We start from the raw sequence: 23,479 nt of genomic DNA on the forward strand, positions 1-23,479 counted from the left end.
CAACATGGACCTAGGAAGAAATTTGGACTGGGCAGACGAAGTCAGAGAAAGCGCGGCCATCCGGATGGCAGATTATCAACAAAGGGCATCAGCACATTACAATCGAAAAGTCAGGCCCAGAAACTTCAAAAATGGTGCGCTAGTACTTAGAAAAGTTTTTGAAAATACTGCTGAAGTAGGCGCAGGAAAGTTCCAAGCCAATTGGGAAGGACCCTACATAGTGTCTAAGGCAAATGAAAATGGAGCCTATCATTTACAAAAGCTAGATGGCACTCCGTTACTCAGACCATGGAATGTGTTCAATTTAAAGCAGTATTATCAGTAGAAAGTGTACACAAGTGCAAATGAGAAAGAAGTATGTTTTATTGATATGAGTAAATGTAATTACAAAGAGACATCCGGACCACAAAAATATACGGAAGGAAAAATTACAGCAGAAAAATTGCAAAAAGAGATAAACTATCAGGGAGCAGGTTTCTCATGGAGCTTCTTTTCTTCACTTGGAGGAATTGAAGGGGTATCTCGCTTTATACCGTTCTTCTTCATGCAGCAGCGATACCCAAAGATAAATGTATCATCCACTTGTTTCTGGTAATCCGCTGCAAGTTCCTCCCTTTCCACAGCAAACTCCCGTTCAAGTTCCTCTTTTTGCACATCCAGACGCAGCTGCAAGTCTTCCTTCTGTTTCTTTTCATTCGAAACCTCGGTCCGGAGTTGACTCACTTCATCCCTCAGCCGGGCTGCCTCACCCTCCGCCTCATGTAGGCGACCCGCAGTTGATTCTTCGCGATTCTTCGCCTCAGCCAGCTCCGCTCGGAGGGCTTCATTTTCCTCTCGCATGGTGGATAAATTGGCCTCAGCCTCCTCCATTCTCAAACGCAGCTGATTTTCAATCTCTTGGCCGCGAGAGGAGAAGGTCCTCATATAGTCTGCAGTCTGCAGCAGCTGAGTAAAAAGATCGTGTTGTTGAGACATGCTGCGGAGGCCCCTCACCAGCTGACACACAAACAAGAAAAGCAAAAACATAAATCATACTACAACAAACACATCAGTGCAACAAAAAGTCAAAAAGCAAAAACACAAGACAACGGTGTACCGTTTCTATCATATCAAACATCTTAGCAGAGGGCTTGATGGTTTTCCAGTCAGGAGTAATCTGCTTTAACTTAACTTCCAACTCCGCGTAGCTGAAAGGGCTAGCAGGAGCGGCATCGTCAGCAGATTCCTCCTCAGGTGAGGAAGCAGAGGGTAACTCTTATCCCGGAATCGGAACCCCCATATCTTCGTCCGGACACATAGGTCCGGATGCATCCTCAGCCGGAATTATTGTCGGGGCGGCTGAGGTCTCAGTAGCCATCTCCACCTCGCCTCCATCCGGATGAGCGTCATGGGCAGAAGCGCAGCTAATTTCAATCTCTTGCTGCCGCTCTTGAAGCCGCTCAAAGAGTCCGGACTGTAGATCGCGCGTCAAACGCGGCTTCTTGAGGGGAGGCCCTTTCACCAGGACTATGGCCAGGCGATCCGGGTCGTCGGAAGGCTGACTTTGGCTTTCTGCTCCCGCTTCCTCCAACGGGGCCGTTTCAACTGCATCAGCATCCGGATTAAGGTTGCCCGGACGGTTGATAGATGCAGCTTCCTCAGCCACGTTAGCCAGACGCGCAGCCGCGACCAAGGAAGGACCTGAGTGATTCAACCCCGACATGCGTCCGGGGCCGCTTGAGATAGAGTGCGGAGCAGCATTTACTGGCTCCTCTATCATTACTTCCCCCTCATAGGTAGTTTGTGGAGGAGGAAACTCCTTGGGAGGAGTGGGTTCCTTCGCATCCTTCCCATGCTTCTTCACCAACTTCCCCCTTTTTCCTGAAGTTTTCTTCGGAGGAGAGTCCGGACCCCGCTTCTGTCCGGGAGCCTTCCGGATATTGCCTTCAGTCTTTTTCTGATCTCTATCCTCCAGGAGCTTTCGCCGCCTTTCAGCGTCAGCCTCTTTAGCTTCCTGATAGAGGGGGAGCTCCTTCACAGTATAATGCTCCCCAGGCACTATCTCATCCTTTGCCAGTTTCCTAGGAAGAATATTGATAACATATTCCTGGGGCTCCCGGACGACTTCTGTCAAATTCCGCGCGGAAAGCAATGTTTTGTAGGCCCTCTCCTTGGGATCTATTTCAAATAATTTGCAGACGCAGGCAAAGGACGCCTTTTCCACCCAATCCACAAGGTGGCCCCTCAATTCCAAACCTGCATTGTCAGCAACAAAAGGTGAGAATTCCGTCCGGAAAAATCAGAAAAAATCAGCAAAGCAAAATCCGGATAAAAAATTGCAAAACAAGATTACCCGGAATTTTTAAGGTATAATTCGGAGAAAAAGGCCTCGACGGATGCTGCGATAGCCCCGCCCATCCACCCCAGACTGCCACCAGCCCCTTCGCCCCTCCCTTTGTCGAATCTAGCAGTTCTGTCACCATTTGAAGGGAGGGCAGGTGAGCGGACACACTGAAGATATCATTCTTTGCTTTCTTCAGGGAATAGACAAAGAACAATTCCAGTAGCGTAAGGTCGAGGCTGTACAGCATGTTGATAATGCTGCATCCCATCAGCACCCGGACAAGGTTGGGATGAATGAAGATGGGTGGAATCTGAGAGAAGTGGAGGAATTCCTTGAACAAGGCTGGCAGAGGGAACCGGAGCCCCGCGTTGAATTGTTCCTTTGTGAAGAGGATAGCGTTTTTTCCACCTTTCTCAGCAGGCATAGCCGCCTCCTCGTTCACCAGGTCTATCAATACGTCATGAGGGATGCGGAATCGCTCCCGGAACTCCTTCGCATTTAGTTTATCTATCGCCTTTTCGCCAGCCTCGCTGACCCGGACAGACGAAACAGTCTTTTTTGGAGTCATTTCTTACCACAAAGCCAAAGCAAAATCTGCACGCAAAAGCAATGCAAACGGTTCAGACCAAGCAATCAGAAAATACACAAACCCTAACCCAAAGCAGTCAGAAAAACCCCTCAAAAACCCCTCCAAACAAACAACAAAGTACCAACATTCAACAAACAATTGCAAGCGACTTGTCCAAAACAAAGCCAGGAACCAAGTTTAAAGAACCAGCAAACGCAACCAAAGGAATGACAGTAGCAAAGAGGTACGTACCAAATAGAGCTCTGAAGAAGAAGAACGGTTACTCTCTCGGTATAAAATCACCGGCAACAAACAAACGAGGTCGTTCGAAGTTTTTCTCAGAAAAGCAAAGGACGCAGAAAAAAGTAAGAAGAAGGAAGGCTCTCAAGAGAATGCAGTAGAAAAAATACAAAAAGAGGTACAGTGCCCTATTTATAGCAGGACAGCCCCTCGGAAAGCCAAACCAACAGCCATGTTATCATTGAAACGACATATTGCCTGGGGATACACAGGGTCGGCGGCTCGCCATAAATACCTTTTTTGGCTTCCGCACCCCCACTCGCCACGTGACCAAGTTAGACGAATGGACTTTTTCAATTTTCAAAAACCCAGTTATTTTTAACCCGCCCATTTTTTGGGCAAAATAGGCAAGTTAAAAAGGGGGGCAATGTAGGGACCCCTCCCCTCGGGAAACACGTGGCACGCAGCTCATGGTGACGCGTGGCACGTGCTATCAGCCGGACCATCATCATCCGGATTCCCCTAAAGATATGCATGGTGCGGCTATCCTATCCGGAACCCCTCAAGGAAAGGCAAACGACGTTTCAGCTTCTCCTATCCAAGGAAGAGCAAACGACGCTGGCAGAGCGTAGACACCCGGATAATCTCCACAACACATCCGGATAATCAGCATGATCCATCCGGATATAAATCGTCTGGATGGTCAATTAAAGTAAAGCGAGTCTTACACGCAATCGCAACAAGCAGCCATGGCCCACATCTCATCACCTGCAGAATGAGAAGACAAGAGGAAGTGACAGCAAGTCACTTCCCACGATCATTCTACATAATCACTTCCCACGATCTCTGACAGCCGCATCACCTACCATGGTCTCTGACAGCCATTCGTAGGATGATAGTGCTCCTACCGACACCTATTATCATCATCACAACATAAAATATCTCCTCACCATTAATGAAAGGAGCAGTACCCCTGAAGCTGTATATATATGACTTCACACGAAGAAGAAAGGGATGATCTCCTGGTAACCTCTTGATACCTAGTAAAAGGCCAACTGCCTCATATATCTTACTCTCTTACTATGGCTAACAACATCATCGGAGGGTGCATCCGGACACCCTGTCCGGATGCCTTTTTGCAGGTACAACCACTGAATCAAGAACCCCTTGTGTGTTGAGAATCGCGTGTCCATCCATCTAGCAGCAATGTGGCCCACCTGATACGCGAGGTGACAACAAAGGGTACTGGAAATGCTCTTCTTTATCATTTTTAACAATTTAAATTTTATTTGAAATTTAATTCTAAAACAAATGTGAAAAATAAGTGAAATTTGTTCCTCTAAGAAAGTTCCCAAAAACATTTTTTTTTTCTAGGCTATGTTTGGTTTTAGGGAAATTCGAGAGAAAATGTGAAGGCAAGAAAAAATAAATTCAATAAATTATTTTTATATATTACTTTAAATTTATTTCACTTATTTTCACTATCATATATATAAAGATTCAATAATTAAAAAATATGTAAATTTTTAGTTATATATATATATTACAACTAAACATGAGAAAATCATTATTTAAAATTTAAAAAATACATAAAAAAAAACAAAAGGAGAATAAAAAATAAAAATAGTTTTTAATAAATTTATCTTTCATATTTTTATAAATTTATTTTTTAAAAATAATTATCAATATATTTAATTTTTCCTTTATTATCTTATTTGGTAATATGAGTAAGAAAAGTTGGATTCTAGCCCAATTTTTGTTTTTTGTTTTTTGTTTTTTTTTTTTTTATCGGTAAAGACCTTGATGTATAAAATTATTTTTATATCAATAAAATTTCGTTGCTTCTAATTAAAGTGATTTAAATCGTTACTATTTTTATTTTTCAAGAATTTACATAGTTGGATCTGACCAAGCCCAACCCTAAATTGCAATTTACATGGCCCAAGTTTTCTTATATTTCCAAGATAGTGCTAAGCCCAACCATAAACAGAAAGGACTCCTTACGTGGGCTCAGTTGGACCTAATCCAGATTGCAGACAATTGGTGGATTGGGCCAATCTTTCCCTTTCAACACAATTCACTAAGTCCTGCAGCCCAACTGTAGAAAACCGAGAGAGCGAGCGCGGAACTCAAACCCAACTATAAATCAAAAAAATCGAACCACACTACAAAGTAGCTTTCGAGTCCGACAAACTTCTCCTCTCTCTCTCTCTCTCTAAAATCTGATTCTCTTCGTTATAAATTGCCTCGCTCAGTTCAAAATTCTGTCTCTAAGCCTCCATGACCGTTGATTTTGATGAACCCTACTGCAGCGAAGTCTTCCAAGATTCATCTCTTCAAGATTGATTCTTATTCAATCGATCGGTTCTTGTATGCCTCGCCTTCTGATTTCTAGGGTTTTGTGATCTGGTCAAGAGCCTTGCTATGGACTATGAGCTCTCCGATAGCAGCGGTACTTTATTTCTACAATGCGTTTTGAATACTCCTTCCGATAGTGGGTTAGGGTTTGATCATGTGAATTGCGTCTGCGTTGTTGTTTTTTTGGTTGGGTTATGCGAATGGAGCTTTGGAATTAGGGTTTTGATTATGGTAAGCGAAATAAATTTATGGGACGAGATAGGGTTTTGAATTTGATGTCTACTGTTTTTTGAGCTTTAGTTGAGTAGAAGACTTGGCGAAGCAGTGCGAAATTAGGGTTTTAGAGTTCCTTCTGACTTGGTTCTATTTTAATTTTGTTTGAGTTGTGTAATTAATAAATTATGGTGTTGTATTTCATGGGGAATTTTTGAAGTTAATACTGTGGCAGGCTTGGTGTCAAATTGTATTTTGATTTTCGAAGCATATAGGTAAAGCGTTCTCATATTTAGTGATTTGTTTGGGGAAACCTGGGACTTTTGACCAATCTTTATCTCTATCACGATGATATTTAGTTTATAGAATTTTAAAAGTTTGGAGGTCGAAAACTATATTTGCTTGAAAGAAGTTCGGAGGTTTAAAAAGAAAAAAAAATGATTTTATTCGTTTCACACTGCAGTGGAGAGATTTATGCTTGTAGACTCATATTTGGAATCTTTCCCGATGGTTAGCTGCCAAGTTGCATCATGGCCTAGATAGAATTCATATTTCTTTCTTTCTTTTTGTTTTTGTTTTTGGTTTTTGTTTTTTTTTAATTCAAATCATGGAAACTAGGAAAATATATTTTGGAAAGAAGATGAAAAAAGTTTTGGGGAGTGTTAAGCTGGAAAGCAAATAAGATGCTTATTAAGACTATTAAGAAAGTAATTGATAAGATCGATGATCTTTACAAGACTTGGTTTCCTGAAAAAAGTGAACTTACATAATAAATGGAACAGCATCTTTGGGCCAGTCAGTAGGTAGAGTAAGACATAGGAAAGAGAAATCTCCTTGGTTATCACCTGCAAAGTGTAAGTATAGAACAATTAATGAGATTGGGGTGGTCTCCAATGAGTGGATGTTGTCTTTGCAAAACTAATGTAGAAACAACAAACCATATTTTAATGCATTTTGATAAAACACAGTTGTTGTGTACATGTTATTTGCTATTTTTGGGATTTAAGTGAGTTATTGTAGAATCGATTGGAAAACTCTTGTTAGGTTGGAAGGCTCAGAGCAAAAATAAACGGTTGAGGACACTGTGGTGTATGGGTTCTCTTTGCCTTTTTTGGTGTATATGGAAAGAGTATAATGGTCCAAGTGGACGTTTTTTTACCAGAGATTGTAGAGGACTTTCATCAAATCCTTATAGGAGTAGTCTGGAATGCCTTTGAGAATGGTTAATTTACTCTCTGTTAGATTTCATTGATGGCCTAAGTAAAAGATAGTTTTTTATTTATTTATTGTTTAGTACTTTCATCCTTATTGTGTTGTTCCCTTCACATAATTCCTATGTATATAAGGTGCACCCCCTTTATCTCCATTTGCCTATTAATAAAAAAATAAAAAATAAAAAGAAGAAGAAGAAAGAAAAAAGAATCGAGATAGAAGTGAAAAAACAATCCTAGAAGCTTGTTTCTTCTTTTTTTAATTTCTGACTTCTGACCACTTCTTCATACCCAGACAAGAACTATCCAAACTGACAATTTTAGTGCAAAATTTTGGAAAGTAGTTCAATTATACTGTAAAACTTCATTGAATTGGACCTTTTGTCCCAAACATTTGGCCGGAATTTTGGTTTTAATCAGTAAAGAAACAAATGTTGGGGCTTCCTTTGGATCTTAAGAAGTGTAAGGTGAAGTAACAAGGAAAGGGAAGAAGAAAAGGTAGGAAAATAAAAACTAAGTTTTGCTCAATAATTTTTTATTTCTAATTTTATTCATTTGTTTTAAATAGAAAATGAACAATTGCTGATGAATTAATTTTATTTTATTTTTTCTGTTTATTTGTTTCATTTGTCATTTATTGAATGTAGGTGTGTTTCTTTCGATCTCCAAAAAAAAAAAAAAAATGGTTTTTGTTCTTGCTTCTTTAGTACCTACAAAGGTTCCTACACTTGTCATGTTCCTTCGATTATTTGCAAGTGGTATCCAGGGTGTTCCTCTATTCCTTTTGTTTTTTGGCAATTTTATTAGTGAATTATTTTAATTGAGAAATGGGAGTCATCATTGACTAGTTCTTGAAATAGTCTTTTTTCTTAGCTTAGTCTAGTATGATGTAGGAATGTTTCAAGGTAATCTACTTAGAAAATGTAATATACAAATATATATCTTTAGTATAAAAAAGATTAGGAGATTAGGGAGTTCTAAAAAAGGAAAGGGATTTAAAACTAAAAGATCTTTTTTCCTAAAATTTCTTTTTCAGGCCATTTATATCATACTTACAACTGTTGCAATGAAATCTCCAACAACAAGCTTGGACTTCAGTCACTGGGTGCTCTAAAAGTAGCCTCAAATGCTTGCAACAAAAGATTCTTGGAATGTTGGATGTTAGCACACCTTCTCCAATGACTAAGTCTATGAATGGAGGAATGATAGAGACAGAAAGAAAAAGAAGGTGGTTACCAGTGAATTGCCTCTCCTTCACATCTTGTCCATTTAGTTGTAGGTTGTTGATGACTCATGGTTGGTGGTTAGTACCATGTTCTCTATGGTTTAACTTTAGGGTGATGATTGGGAACCCAAGTGCTCTCTCACAAGCTTTGGAATGGGATAAGCTTTTGTAGATTGGGTTGTCTTAGGCTTACCGTAGGGAACTGAGTATATCTTTTTGGCTAGAGTAATATCAGTCTTTTTTCCTAAAAGTCCTCTTTGGACCATTTATATCATATTCACTGTTGGTGCAATAAATTATCCAACAATAGCCTTTGACTTTGATTATTAGTGTTCTAGAAGTAAGCCTCAAGTGCCTGCAACAAGAGATGGTCGGAATGTTGGAATCTAGCACACCTTCTCTAGTGACTGAGTTAATGAACAAAGGAATAGGAGAGGAAGAAAGATGGTGGTTATCAATGAATTGCCTATCCTGCCCATCTTGGCCATCTATTTATAGATTGTTGTTGGCTCATGGTTAACAGAACCATGGTTCACTATGGGTTAACCTTAAAGTGATGGTTGACAACCCAGGTGCACTCTCACAGGCTTCAGAATGGAATGTGCTTTTTTAGGTTGGGCTATCTTGGGTTACTTTGGGAAATGAGCATACCTTGCGAGAGGAAGAAAGATGGTGGTTATCAATGAATTGCCTATCCTGCCCATCTTGGCCATCTATTTATAGATTGTTGTTGGCTCATGGTTAACAGAACCATGGCTCACTATGGGTTAACCTTAAAGTGATGGTTGACAACCCAGGTGCACTCTCATAGGCTTCAGAATGGAATGTGCTTTTTTAGGTTGGGCTATCTTGGGTTACTTTGGGAAATGAGCATACCTTGCAAGCCAAGCTCCCTTGGGATCTACGTTAATGAGACAACCAGGTTGGCTCATTTATTATGAGACTAGGCCAGCCCATGCGATGTAGCTGTATACCCATGAGCCAAACTATGCCCCTTGGCCCGCTTCTTTTAAGACATGATCTGTATAAGAATCCTTACTTTATGAAGCTTCAAATAATTTTCAGTACATTTCATTTTACTTTGATTTTTCATGAAAAATCAAAAAGCAAGATATGAGATCGCTTCATTTTTTCCTCCTTTTCCTAGTATTTTCCAGGATCCAAATGAAGCCTAAAACTGCTTAAGTTTTCTTCTTTTTTTTTTTTTCCTCTAGCCAATCGACCAAATCTCCTAAAACCTATAAACTTTGCCCTTCCAAATTTAAACTCTATTCAACTAGAAAACGTTTTCTAATCCTAAACTCAACCTAATGCACCTTAATAGTGTATTTTAGAATTGTTCTTGTCGAGGCCTAGAGAATTCATATAAGTACCTAGATTCACGTGTCCATACTTGAATAGAAACCAAGTATTGATTTAAATCCCATGGTGAAATTAGCGGCTACTCACATTTGTAAATATGCTAACTAGATGGCCCATAACTGTTTTGGATCTCCATATTCTAAAATAACTAACCACAACAACCACTGCTGTTTTTAAGAAATATATATATATTTTTTATCAATAAGCAAAAGAATTGTATTATGAAGAGGCGCGAAAATAACGACCCACAAAAGTACAGTATAGAGACACTCACCCCCTTACGGTTGGACCCAAAACAACAAGGAAAAACAAAAAACCTTCTCCCTCATCGCAAACCCACCCAATCTATAAAATCTATTAAGGTCGAAGGACCACCTTTTATCCACAATTTGGTCTTCGACCATAGTAAATACATAAAAGAAGCTTTCAACCTTTGGATGGACAACACACTATCTTCAAAGGCAATTTTATTTCTTGCCTTCCAAATGACCCAAAACAAGTATAACGATCCCACTTGCCACATCGTCTTCCTCTTTTTACCCACAAAAGAACCCCTCCACCCTAAGAAGGTTTCCTTTGCCGAATAAGGAAACACCCAAGACACCCCAAATAAAGAAAGGAGCAACATCCACACTTTTCTTGTTTTTTCACAATGAAGGAGGTGATCAATCGACTCCTCAAACATTTGGCACAAAAAACATCTATTAGCCAAAACCTAACCCCTTTTTTGCAAACGGTCCAAGGTTAGAACTTTTCCCCACAAAGCCTCCCAAGCAAAGAAACTTAATTTAGGTTGCACACAAGAGTTCCATATAATCTTCAAAGGGAAAAAAAAAACAAGAGAAACCGGCTGCAAGGCTCTATACAAAGACTTTACTGAAAACAAGTCATCCTTCGAGTCCATCCATCTCACCCTATCCTCCTCACCCACATTAACCTTCTTCCCATCCAAGCAACAAAACAACCTTTCCACCTCTTCCATCTCCCAATCATTGAAAGGTTTAGTAAAACAAGGGCTCCAACTTCCCCCCATTTCCCCCGCAGTTGTCCAAACTCCATTTACCCAAGCCTCTTTAGAAGTTGCTAGAGGAAATAAACAAGGGAAAGATTCACACAAAGGGGTGGTTCCACACCACTTGTCTTTCCAAAACCCCACCTTCCTTCCATCACTCACCACAAAGTCAAAAGAAGGGGTCACTAGGTGTCCCAACTTTCTAATTGCTTTCCACAACCCAACTCCATAGGCCTCCCTAGCCTCACAAGAGCTCCACCCTCCTCTTTCCTCCCCATATTTCCTTATAATCACTTGGTTCCAAAGGGCCTTTCTTTCAATTGCAAAGCGCCAAACCCACTTGCCAAGGAGAGCCCTATTGAAAGCCCTAAGGTGTTTTTAAGAAATATCTATGTTCCTAGACCAAATAAAGCCAAAAGAAGATGAATATTGCTTCCATGTTGATTCTCTTAAAATGGTAAACCCTTTTTTAGTATCTCGTTTGCACTCTCATTGCTTGGCTGCCATGATAGCCTTTTTTATAAGCCTACTGTAATGACCTATCTACTGATTACTCCATTGATGTTCTTGTTTCATAATTTAATTTCTCTTTTTTGTGTGTGTGTGTGTCTTTTATCATACAAATTAAAGTAGATAGTGTGCCAGCATGTTTTGAAATGGCTAAAGTATATGGAAGAGCATAAGCAAAAAAGGGCCCTCATATTATAGATAATAAGGAAAGGCAATGGTGTTCCTAACTTTTGTGAAGTCTTTTCCTCATCCTTAATAGATTTCATTGTGTGGTTGTGTACAAAGTAATAAATTGGGATTGTAATTGTTGGTTGTTTTTTTCTCTTCCTAGATGTATACTTCCTATGTACTATATGTGACTTTTTTTGTTTGGCACTTTTAATGTATTATAATTTGCTTATCACCAAAAACAAAAAAATAGTAATAGTAATAATAATGAAAATAAAATCTTTTGTGAAGTTCTTTGATAATATTGTAATGGTTATGTGTGATTGATTTTGAAAAGACTTATGATCATGTGGATTGGGTTTTTCTAGACCATCTAGTTGAAAGGAAGGGGTTTAGTTCAAGATGGAGGACTTGTATGGGAGGTTGTTTATCCGTAGTTGCTTTTGCAATCCTTGTGAACGATAATGCCAAAGGTTAGGTCAAAGCTTTTAAAGGCCTAAGATAAGGAGATCACTATACCCTTTCCTCTTGACCATTGTAGTTTAGGTGTTTAGTAAGATGATGTTGGGGGCTAAGGAGAGTACACTATTGGAAGGCTTCATTGTAGGTAGGAGTAGGACTAGTGTCCCATTTGCAATTCACAGATGATTCCATTTTCTTTTCTAGAGCTTGTTCGGAAGAATTGCACTCTTAAAATGATTTTATTAGTATTTAGGCATATATTTGTACTTAAGGTCAATTAAGATACGAGTACTCTTTTTGGCATCAACATTGATCAAGATCAACACACTAGAATGGTATCCTTGCTTGATTGCAAAGCCTCTGATCTGCCTCTTCCTTACTTGGGTCTTCCACTAAGAGAAACCCATAGGCATGTGTTTTTTAGGATCTAATGATTGAGAGAATTTTTCAAAGATTAGATGGGTGGAAAAAAGGCCTATTTGTCATTTGGTGGAAGAATAACTCTTATTCATTCGTGTTTATCCTATATTCCTAGCTATTTTCCCTCCATGTTCAAAATCCCTTTTTTAGTGGCATTAAAAATTGAGAAATTGTAGATGGATTTCCTTTGGTAGAAGTTTTTTTTTGATAGACAAAGAGAAAAATAAATTAAAACACGCCAAAACAGGGGGCGCTCCCTACGTACACAAGCAGTATACAAAGAAAGCCAAAACAAGGCAACAAAAGAAAGAAAAAACCTAAAGAGGAAAAAGCTAACCAACAAGTCAATCACCCAAAAAATTCAGAAAAGAGAGAGTCCAAGTCCAAAAATTGTTGAGACCACTCAAGAAGAGACCAAAAAAAGAGGTTCCTCAAGCAAGTATCTGACATCTCTTCCTCTTGCAACATTCTTCAGTTTCGCTCTCCCCAAATACACCAAAAAAGACAAATAGGCGTCAATCTCCAAACTGCTTTCCTTTTCTTCCCTAGCCCCTTAACTTTCCATTCTAGAAGCAAATTTTTCACTGAAGCCGGGAACACCCACACCACCCCAAAAGAAGAAAGCAACATTCTCCAAAGCTCCCTTGTCTTACCACAATGAATTAGGATGTGGTCCACCGATTCCTCATTCTCTTTACAAAGACTACATCTATTAACTATAGACCAGCCCCTCCTTTGGTAGAAGTTGAGGAGCACAAGAGAGGCCATCTCATTAGTTAGGACTTAGTGTGTAAGTCTAAGGTGGAAAGGGTTTGGGGTTTGGGAAGATTTCTTTAAAGAATCGTGCTCTATTAGGGAAATGGCTTTGGAGGTTTCCTAGGAAAAAATTTGCTCTTTGGCATTATGTTATTCTAAGCCTTTACAAGCCACATGCTAATGAATGAGATGTCAACACTACAATCAGGTGATCATGTCATTGCTCATGGAAGGCCATTGCTCAATTCTTTTAGGATTTTATCAGATATGTTCAGTTAGTGGTGGGAGATGAGGCAAGAATCCATTTTTGGGAAGACTTATGGTGAGGGTTCAACCTTTATGTTCTTAATTCTCAAGTTTATTTAGAATTGTCACAATTAAAAACCTTAGTACTGCAGCAATTCTTAAGTCCACTTATCCTTTCTCTTAGAACTCTAACTTCCATCGTAACTTTTTTTATTTTTAGATAGAAGATCTTGAAAGATTCATGTCCTTTATTACTCATTTGCATTTATCTCTATCCATTCTAGATGTAAGGGCTTGGCCTATATCTTCTTTAGGTTTATTCTCAATAAAGTCGTTCTTTTTAGTTTTGTCCAATCATGTTGATCCAGTTCCATTCTTCCCAACTAATTTTTTTTGTACTTCAGAGGCTCTTTGGGATATCATTCATTTCTTTGCCTCCTTTTGAGCCTCTTGGACCACAAGTTTTAAGGGCATTCCCCTTAATGTTATTTAACTTGATTGGATTTCAATGTGTAGTTTCCAAGGTGTGGGCTAGCAAGGAGTGATTGCTATAAATGTATATTCCCATGTGGGTTGTGGTAATTTACAGTTGTATAGGCTTACTTAGTACTTTAGAGGTTCATACATACCTTTTGTTTAGGTTTTTTTGAGGATTCCTCATCCTTCTTGTGGACCTCTTGATACTTGATTTATTACTTTGTTTGTTTCTCATAAAAAAAATAAAAAACTGTGTGATTGATTCAGATTTTCTGTTTGAATTGAGATTGTCACCTTAGACAGAACTAGGGACTTGAAATAAACACACCAGAAAGTGTCCATCACTGCTTCCATTAGGAGAGTATGAAACGTCTTGCACCTGAACTGTCCAAATTTTCAAGGCACCAAATCTTTGTATCCTTTTAATAATACATAGGAACTTTGTACCTGAACAGAAGCATCAATCTGATTTTTCAACCCTCTGTATTCTCAATGAACATCTGTTTCTGATAATAATAATAAAAAACAAGGATCAAGGAATATTTGTGACTGCATGCCCTTTCTTATGTAGCATAGTAAACAGGATTTCCTCATTGGAAGCTATTTGGAGTGTAAGGATGGTTAAGCATTAGACAGAGGCACATCACAACATAGTTTGACGTTTTCCTTATTTCCTCATTGATTGTTTGCTAATATTTTGTCAAAATACAATCCATGCTGACGCATCAACTAATATACTTTTACTGGTCAATGTTCATGATGCCTATTTGTATTAAAGATTCTGTGTCAAGCACTTCAAGATACTTGAATCTTAGTATCCTTTTTTTTTTCCCTCCTGCAATGATGAGGTAGGTTTTCATGAACCTTACAAATTCACCTATCACAAAAAAATGAAATGAACCCTTACAAATTCAATACAGAGATGTAAGGCCTGATAACCAAACCCTAGATTTTTTTTTTTTTTTTTCCTTTTTCTTTTTGGTCTATATGAGGCAACATTCTTGACTCCTGTTTGCGGTTCCTTTTTCCAAATTAATTTGTTCATATCAACCACCCACCATTTTGATTAGTCATGCTTAGGTAACCGCAGCATATGATTAACAGAAGATAGAGCTAAATTAGGGGGTAACCTGTATTCAGGCCCAGGTTGTTTTGCTAATCCTTTGTTTAGTCAAAATGAGTCTAGATAGCTGATGAGAGGATATCTTTTACTACCATTCCAAATTTTATCTAAGTTTTCATTGCATTGCAGGTACTGATGATGATCTTCCTCCATCACATCAAAATAGAGGTTCAAGAGGAGGTCGTGTTGCAGGAAATGGAAGATCTGTTGTAGGTTCTGCCCCATACCCTAGGTTGCATAGTGATATGGAGACCCAGATTCACCACCTTGAGCAAGAAGCCTACAGTTCTGTTTTGAGAGCTTTTAAAGCTCAGTCCGATGCCATTACTTGGGTATTTATATTCGCTATGTTTTTATGCTTCTGTGTATGTTAATCTTTATATTTCCTGCCAATCAAGGTTGTGATCGCTTCAAAATGTTTATTTCAGGATAAGGAAGGTTTAATAACAGAACTTAGGAAAGAGCTGAGGGTATCTGATGATGAACACAGAGAGCTTCTGGCCAGAGTTAATGCTGATAACATAATTCAGAGGATAAGGTTTAAATATTTTATGGAACAGTGGTTTTCCTGTTAAACCCTTGTTAGATTTGCAAGGACTTCTGTCACTTCTGTCTTTTAATGGGCAGTATGTTGGCAATGTCACCAGGGAATGGAGACAGGCAGGTGGGCACCAAACTGCTATGCTCAGCATGTCTCAGCATGCTCATGATCAAATACCTAGTCCTACTGTTTCAGCATCTCGCAAGAAACAGAAGCTATCTCAATCGGTACCTTCTCTTTCATTTGGTGTCTCATCACAAGCTTTACACCCTCAATCAGTAGCTCCTGCATCAGTGCAGCCATCGCCATCGACCATGAAACGAGGACCTACATTAGGTGGCCGGGGGAAAAAATTTAAACCAGTATGTTGATTATTGAAATAGAATCACAGATAAGCATGTCTGTGTTATGGATTCTGACCTATATTTTGTTTGTTTTTCTGCTCTTTGTTTTGTTAACAGGGTCAACCATTTCCTGGTTTATCCTCAGTGAAGTCTATGCAATACCATTCAAGCATTACTGCAGGAAGGGGTCAATTTCGCACTTCTTCTGGCACCCTCACAACAAATGAACCTGCTGAGCCTGGAACATATGATCCATTAATTGGAAGGAAGGTGATGACTCTATGGCCTGAAGACAACAACTTCTATGAGGCTGTAATTACTGATTACAACCCTCTTGAGGTATGTTCACAGTTTTAGATGTGCTTTTAGGCTTGCCTTAAAGCAAAGTAAGAGTTTTTTTGGCAGTGTTTTTAAAAAACACTTTTTGCCTAAAAAATGTTTTTGAAGAAAAATCGGGTATTCGGCAAAATTTAGGAAACACTTTTAAAATTTTGAAAATTCACTTCTTGTGTTGAATAATCACTTGTAGCTGTAAAAAATGCTTTGGCGTTGTAAAAATTTTAATGTTTTAGAAATCAGGCCAGATGATGGATGAGAAAGTGTCCCGATCACAGTCCAAACTATTGTTCAGCTTAGCTAGCTGCCTGAAAGCGAAGAATAACTGAAACAATGGAAAAAATTTGGAGTGGGTAGGTTCAGTAGCTAGTCTGACAATTTTTTTTATTTCAGGGTCTACATGCTCTTGTCTATGACATAAATACAACAAATGAGACTTGGGAATGGGTTGATCTCAAAGAGGCAAGTTTGATATTTTGTTTTCATAGGTTAAACATTTGGTTGCCCATTTTCTAACTGCACTTTTTGTGCAATGACCAATCCCTAGTTATGTTGATGGACATTAAATTAATATATTCTGTAGAGGCTGAAATTATTTTCAACTGTGTGAGCATGCTCTTTATTATTTTATTATCAGATCATTTGGTAACAAAAATTGTCAGCTTAAACCATTGCACATACCAAATTCAATAAGAAACTTATGGTATAACCTAATTCTTTATGTAAGTTCCATGAATCTTCTAATATTTCTAAAAATGGCTGGAATGTTATTTGGTAGATGTGGTTTGTTGTCTTGTTGGAGATATGATATAAATAAATGTATGTAGCTCCTGACAAAGGAACAATTCATAAACTTATGTGGAATGTGAAGGCCAAAAAATGTTTCAATGGGTTAAACATTCTGTCTTTTTATGCCTGTGCTGGCCATTTTTACGTGCTTGCATTGAAATATTTGGTGGCATTTCCATGGTTAGCTAGTTTAATTGGTTCAGGCATTCAATTATTTATGCATGCCCATAGTAGGACATGTTCCTTTCCCTAGTGACTGAACTTCTAGCCTCCACTGGTTTGATATCCTACTAATGGCAGATTTCTCCTGAGGACATCCAATGGGAAGGGGAGGATCCAGGAATATCACGTCAAGGAGGGCGTGGCGGACAAGGTCGTGGTGTTAAGAGATCCACAAGCCGTGGTGTTGCTCTTCCAAGTGCTGGAAGAGGGAGAGGATCCACAAAGGTTCAATCCAATAGGGAATTCCCTCCATCTCAAAATGGGATTGGGAAGAAAGTTTCAGATTCGGATGATATTGAAATATTTCACACAGATACACTAATAAAGGAGGTATATGAAATGAAATTCCAACTTACATTCTCTCTGTGTGTGTTCTACCACATCATCTTTGCTGATACCTGTATATTTTCAGATATCAATGTTATTTGTGTGTGTGTGTGTGATATCTGTTGGTGTCTTCTACATTTGGGACCATTAATTAATAAATGGTTCTTCACTGATATCTCTTAACATGTCGATAAAATATGTAAAATTTTGGTAGGACACTTTGTGAAATCAATTTCTACCACATCATCTTTTTTGCTGATACCTGTATATTTTCAGACACCAATGTTATTTGTGTTGTCAATATCTTATTCCTTGAATGTAATGCCTATTCATTTTCTTCTTTGTGCTTTACTTTTAACTTTTGACAGGTTGAGAGGGTATTTGGTGCAAGTCATCCTGATCCTGTTGAGCTTGAAAAGGCAAAGAAAATGCTCAAAGTAAGAGCTATGGTGCATTGTGCAACTTACTGCCTTTTCCCCATTGTTTATCAGTTGCAAACTCAATTGCTATTTGTTATTTGTAATGCAGGAGCATGAGCAAGCATTGGTTGATGCAATCTCAAGGCTTGGGGATGCGTCTGATGGTGAAAGTGGTAATAAATACCTGTGTATATAATAAATCCTTCTGCATTCTGTTGTATATTGCATCGATTGTTAATTTGGGGCTTAAAATAGCCCTGTTGTACTTGTATAGATTATTGAGTTGAACAGTTCATTTTTCACCATGCAGTCAATTTTTTTTTTGCATTTTGTCCTCTAATTCTCTGGAGTATTATTGTGTAGTGATAGGAATTGAAAACAAATTCTTAACCTCCATCAAACGAACTTGTCACTTTCAGGCCTTGTGCAAGTGAAAACAACTGAATCTTCAAAAAATTTCAATCGACTTTATTGCATAAATTGTATCTCCCTGTGTGTCTTATTCCAGAGCATCACCTGAATGTGTTGGCTGTGAGATATTTACTGTAATTTTTTGGGTGTGTTGAGAACAACTACCCTTGGTTTAGCCAATCAAAAAGCATGAGCATGATCCTCACATCATTATATGAAGCACCTCATAACTTCAAATATGTTATGAATGAAACTGAACGTGTTATGTCTTTTGTTTCAAATCAGATGAAGAGCAGCCTCTCTCACGTGGGCAACGAATGGACCGAGAACAGGGATGGAGGACAGGTGGTGGGGGTGAGATGGCTGGAGGAATGCCTGATGGTTCTGAGGGTGGTGAAAGGATGGCAGGGGTGGGCAGAACCGCTTCAGATGACCAACAAGATAATGATATTGATGACATCTAATTTCATTTATTTTTTGATAATTTACTTTTGCCTAGTCAGTTAGGTTTCTTTGGCTAGAAAAATCTTTTTTTACTTGTAACAATCCCTTGCTCTAACATATGCATGTTCTGGTTTTTGCCGAAAGGATAGAAAGTTGTAGGCCATGCAATTTAATGTAAAACTAATTATTATGTCAGTGTTATTGCGTGAAACAATGTAAAATTTTTGTGGGTATGAGGCTCTGCCTTGGAGTTGCAAATTGCATTCGAATGTCTTGTCTGTGCCCCAGCTTTTAATTTATGTGTATGTTGTACTAAAATTATAGCATTTAGTAGTTCATCTGTGCATTCCTGCAAAACCAAAGCACAGGTATCAGCATCTGCATATAAGTAGAATTGGAAGATAAATGGCTCTTTCATCTTTGCATCCAAGTACTATACCCAACTAGTAATGTTGACAAATTGTTGAAGTGATGATATACAGTATACCAGCTTCAGGTAGTGAATCATGTTAATGGGCCCGACAAGTTCCGGGCAGGTGCTGGACATTATGCCTAACCCCATGAATCCTTCAACTCGGACAACTTGTTTCCCAACTGGACAATTAAGCGTTTTCATTTCAGTGGATTCACAATTGGCTGTAAGATGTCACCGAAAGAGCACAGCCTGCTCAGTTATGCCAGAAACTGCAGCACCTGTATACAAAGAAGATATGGATATGATGTTGTGATATAGAAAAATGCTTTTTGTTCTTTCTTATCTATATAGTCCTAACTGTTTGTAGCTAAGGGGTATTAAGAGGATGGAGATCTTATTGTTTGTATCTTACTGGCATAATCTAATCTTACTCGATGTGATTATTCCCAAAATTAAAGGTCATTGACAAAAGTGGTTATAAAAAAAGTTTTAAAAAAAAAATGCAAGGGTATATTTTTTTTCTTAATAATACTAAAATAAAAACACCACATCATAATAGGTAAACTCATTCAAATACTGCAAACAAACATAGAAACCATCTCAAAAACAGAAGGAATTATGCTGCCACATGTTTCTTGAATCTACCTTGTTCTATAGGTCCAGCATTACCCCAGTTTTTTAATTTTGGTTTTTGGTCTTTGTTGCCCAATTATCACCTGTAAAGTTGACAGCAAATGATAACCTCAGAGCAGCATAAAAGCCTTTCGAGGCATAGGACTATTGTGAATCTGAAGTGCATACACACAGGGAGCAGATTACTATTCTTTCAGTTGAATGATGATCCAAAAAGCACATCTAAAACATCTGCTGAAGGACTAAACATCAAAGTAAATATGGTTGTTAAAATGTGCAAATCATCCCTACATCAATCTTACAAACAGCTCTAGAAAGGAAATCATCCTCTAAAAATATGTCATCTGGAGACAGGGGAAAAGTTTAGTGAGAATGAGTGTCAGATCATTAGTTAACATTGTGGGTTTGTCTTGAAAACACGACCTGGTAAACTGATAGCACAAAACACAGTATTATCAATGACCTATCAATCTCTTCACAATTGAGAAGATGCAAGTATAAATTTGAACTCTTGCTTGTCTTTGTTCACAAATTCACCCATCACTCCCACAAAATTTTTAATGGCTACTTCGTTGCATTAGTAATAAATTGCTACAAGTGAATCCATCTGGCCCAGGGCTTTGTTCGCCTTAAAACTCCAGCCCAGGGCTTTGTTCCCTTTAAGACTCCAGCAGTGCTTCTTCATCTAGCAATTAGTTTTCTGATCAGACAATCTTCTATAAGGAACTGATTCCGTTTCATCCAAAGACTGTCTGTAGATTGTCAATTCTAAGTGGAAAGTTCAGTCAAGAAAGAACCACAGAAACTCCATCCCCAGGCCATCCTATACTGTTTTTACATCCACCCGCACTTTCGGATTTGATTTATAACCACAGAAACTCCATCCCCAAGCCATGCTCTACTGTTTTTCCATTCACTCGTACTTATAGATTCAATTTATACCTCCCAAAATTTTCCACCTTAACAAAAACCATTGCGTTGTAATCCCCACCCTACCTACTGTCTCCAACTCACTACTTCCAACCTGACCAACCTATTACATTCGCTTCAACCCTAGCCTGCCTCTTCTCCACAAATCCAAGATCAAGTCTCCTCCTTCCTGTCCAACTCTGGGACTTCATAGAAACATAAACTCTGACAAATGACTAACTATCTCATTTCTTGTCTCTTCCTTGAGGGCTTCAACTTCTTACATCTTTTCTCACTTTTCTCACAGTTAAATTGCTCAAGGGTCCAAAGTTCAAACTAAGTTTTGATAGGGCATTATCCAGCCACTGAAAATCTCTCCTCCTAGCCCATGGAGAAAAGATATCTGACCAATCTAGAATCTATCAATTTATGCTAATTACATGACCATGTATGAGTGATCCCAAACTTCACAAATTCTACCAAATTAAATGATATAATTCAACTTGAAAAATCCAGCATACTAGGACTAAATCGATCACAACAAATCTTCTCTCCCCTGAGAAGAATCGGATATTTCCTATATGACAAACCTCTAGCCAAATAATATTAGAGGTAGGGTTGGGTAAAAATATAAAATCAGTATATGTAAGACAAATCGCTATAAATCCAATGCCTAAAGCCCCAATGGTAACAAATAGTTCTAGGGATCTCATGGCCTCTAGTAACTATAAATCAAGAATCATCCATAAAAATAAAGCAAACAAGCAAATCAAATCACAGTAGTCCCAGGTTCCTATAAAAAAGAAATGAGAATAAGCACTGCATAAGATCCAAGGACATATGAACCCCTTCACCAAACTCAAATATCAGTGCATGAATCAGTAAACATGCACTTTATATGAGAAAATTAACTAAAAAAATTGGCCATAATAAGAACTTCTAACAATCCATGGCTTCTATTAAGCATAATCTAAAATAAACAATAAGAGTGAAAAAACAGTAACCATTCACCAAAGTTCAAAAATTTAAGCATATGATGAGTCAAAGAAGCAACATGTGGAATAAATTTCCCTAAAAATTTAGCTCCAATTCATTTAACCCCTTTCATAAAAGTTCCAATCAGACTTTCCATAACATCATACTTTCTTCAAAAAGTCTCATAACTTCAATTAACTATGAATCAAGAATCATCAATCAAAATCAAGCACAGAGCAACCAAATCCCCAAAAATTAATAGGAAAAAAAAAAAGTGTTACCCTCAAACATCATCAACAGAATAATACCTGCAGAAGAACCCACCCACAAATCCTATTCATATACAAGCTTTGAGAAACTTTCTTGTGGATCTGCAACGACCCTCATGTCCAAGGTAACAGCTCTAAAACCATGTCTTGATAATCCAAAATCTGCGACGACTCTCATGTCAAAGGTAACAGCTCTAAATCCATGTTTTGATAATCCGAAAGCAACACCCACCAAGTGGCCTGGAAGGCTATGAAAAAAATCCACCCAATTCTATATTGGGATGGAGAATGACTAGAATAACTATTACCAAATTACTACTGAAATTTGCTTCAACAGTCAAAGAATAAACCCAATTTCCCATCTCACACAGGAAAATAAAATGGCTACGGGAAAAAAATTCTCCAGCAAGTGAGCGAAGGAGAGAAAGAGAGGAAGATGCCTATCTTTTATTCCGGGAAAGTGAAAGAAAATGGACACGAGAGAGAAACTTTTTTCCCGGAAAGTGAGAGAAAGAGGCAGAAAATAATAAAGCAAGGATAGCCAATGAGAGAAAAATCGATTCCTGTGTAAATTCTAAAATAAAATAATGTGTGAATAAAAATCACCAAATTTTGAGGTTTGGTGGTCTTTGTTTGCACAGATTGAAAGGAAAATGACAACGTAGGCCTACCACTGTGGCCCACATGACGTAGTTCGCCCTTATCGGCTCGGCCCTTTCCCCCCTTGGGCCTACCTTAGGGTTTTTGAGAGAGCATATGAAATATTTTTACTAATTTCAGAAATAAAATATTTTTAGAAGCTTAATTATTAAAACAATGAGGTTTATTCGATTTTTAAATCAATATTTTCTCATAACATATTTCAAAAAATTAAATTTGTTTTCATTAAAACCATTTTATTATAAATAAAAAATCATTAATATTATAATTTTTTTTTAGAGAAAAAATATTTTCCTCTAAATAAATTTTTTTATTTTGTTTTAAACAATAAGTTTGTTATTAAGCTGAACATATCTTTATTTTTTTAAACTATTTCCTAAAATTTAATTGACCAAGGTATTCTTTAAATACACTCTTTATTTTTTATTTGTTAAAAAAGGAAAAAGGTAATTACTTCTATATAAAACATAAGAATTTTTAACAACCTACCTTGAAATGATAATGGTTTAAAAAAAAAAAAAGTATTGTAAATTTTAAGATAAGTTAGTGGATGATATTTTTGAAAAACTATTTAACAATTAAAATATTATAATTTATAATATAAGTCCATGTTTTTTGTGTAAAAAATCATATATTTTATATAAAATCTTCTTCCATTTTCTATTTAAAAAGAAAAAGAAAATAATAATAATTATAATTATGGGCATATATTTTTTGTTTCTTTTTACTTTGTTTTGAATTTGAGTGCGTTTGATAATAATTTTAAGTTTTTTTAATACTTGAAAAATACAAATTTTTAAGTATTATAAATATTAGAAATGTTTTAATTTTTAAGTCTTTCCTTAAATGACAATTGTGTGTGAGGGTCTTCATAACAAGACAACATTTTATCGATACAAAGTCTATGAAAAATTATGAACAAAGATATACCCTTTACCATCCACACAAATTTATTTATAAGTAATATTAATGTTTCGATGTCAACTCATTGAAAGTGTTGTTTATATACATGCACAAATATCAAATACATTATTTTTGTATGTTTTTACACATATATATAAAAGTATTTGTATTAAATGTATTGAACATTTATACTAATTGTATTAGTCTA

General features: G+C 37.5%; 1 protein-coding gene and 1 long non-coding RNA gene across 5 annotated transcripts; one reads left to right on the plus strand and one right to left on the minus strand.

The window, feature by feature from the left end:
* The first annotated feature begins 5,288 nt into the window (after nucleotides 1-5,288).
* On the plus strand, nucleotides 5,289-18,776 carry LOC100253804 (protein EMSY-LIKE 3). 4 transcript variants are annotated; one of them, XM_002275280.5, is made up of 10 exons: nucleotides 5,290-5,583; nucleotides 14,804-15,006; nucleotides 15,103-15,212; nucleotides 15,322-15,577; nucleotides 15,677-15,898; nucleotides 16,289-16,357; nucleotides 16,985-17,236; nucleotides 17,602-17,670; nucleotides 17,762-17,825; nucleotides 18,349-18,776. In XM_002275280.5, exons 1-10 carry the CDS (start codon nucleotides 5,556-5,558, stop codon nucleotides 18,525-18,527), a joined length of 1,452 nt encoding a protein of 483 aa, XP_002275316.3. In that variant the 5' UTR covers nucleotides 5,290-5,555; the 3' UTR covers nucleotides 18,528-18,776. The 4 variants fall into 4 exon arrangements, with proteins under 4 accessions (XP_059595254.1, XP_002275316.3, XP_019077312.1 ...); XM_019221766.2 differs by lacking the exon at nucleotides 5,290-5,583 and adding an exon at nucleotides 12,071-13,150; XM_059739271.1 differs by lacking the exon at nucleotides 16,289-16,357 and having other exon boundaries at nucleotides 5,289-5,583.
* On the minus strand, nucleotides 18,676-22,312 carry LOC100854768 (uncharacterized). Its single transcript, XR_786452.3, has 3 exons — nucleotides 21,748-22,312; nucleotides 18,947-19,200; nucleotides 18,676-18,856 (listed from the first exon to the last, which is right to left on the minus strand). It is a non-coding gene; the product is annotated as an uncharacterized LOC100854768 (long non-coding RNA).
* Between the last annotated feature and the right edge of the window lie 1,167 nt (nucleotides 22,313-23,479).

This window comes from Vitis vinifera, chromosome 8 (genome assembly GCF_030704535.1).
Source record: "Vitis vinifera cultivar Pinot Noir 40024 chromosome 8, ASM3070453v1".
Classification (NCBI taxonomy): domain Eukaryota; kingdom Viridiplantae; phylum Streptophyta; class Magnoliopsida; order Vitales; family Vitaceae; genus Vitis; species Vitis vinifera.

Coding starts and splice junctions, on each gene's coding strand:
- LOC100253804 (XM_019221766.2), top strand. CDS start 13,117: ATGAGGCAAGAATCCATTTTTGGGAAGACTTATG. Junction 15,899..16,288: donor CTGATTACAACCCTCTTGAG/GTATGTTCACAG, acceptor TTTTTATTTCAG/GGTCTACATGCTCTTGTCTA. Junction 16,358..16,984: donor AATGGGTTGATCTCAAAGAG/GCAAGTTTGATA, acceptor TACTAATGGCAG/ATTTCTCCTGAGGACATCCA.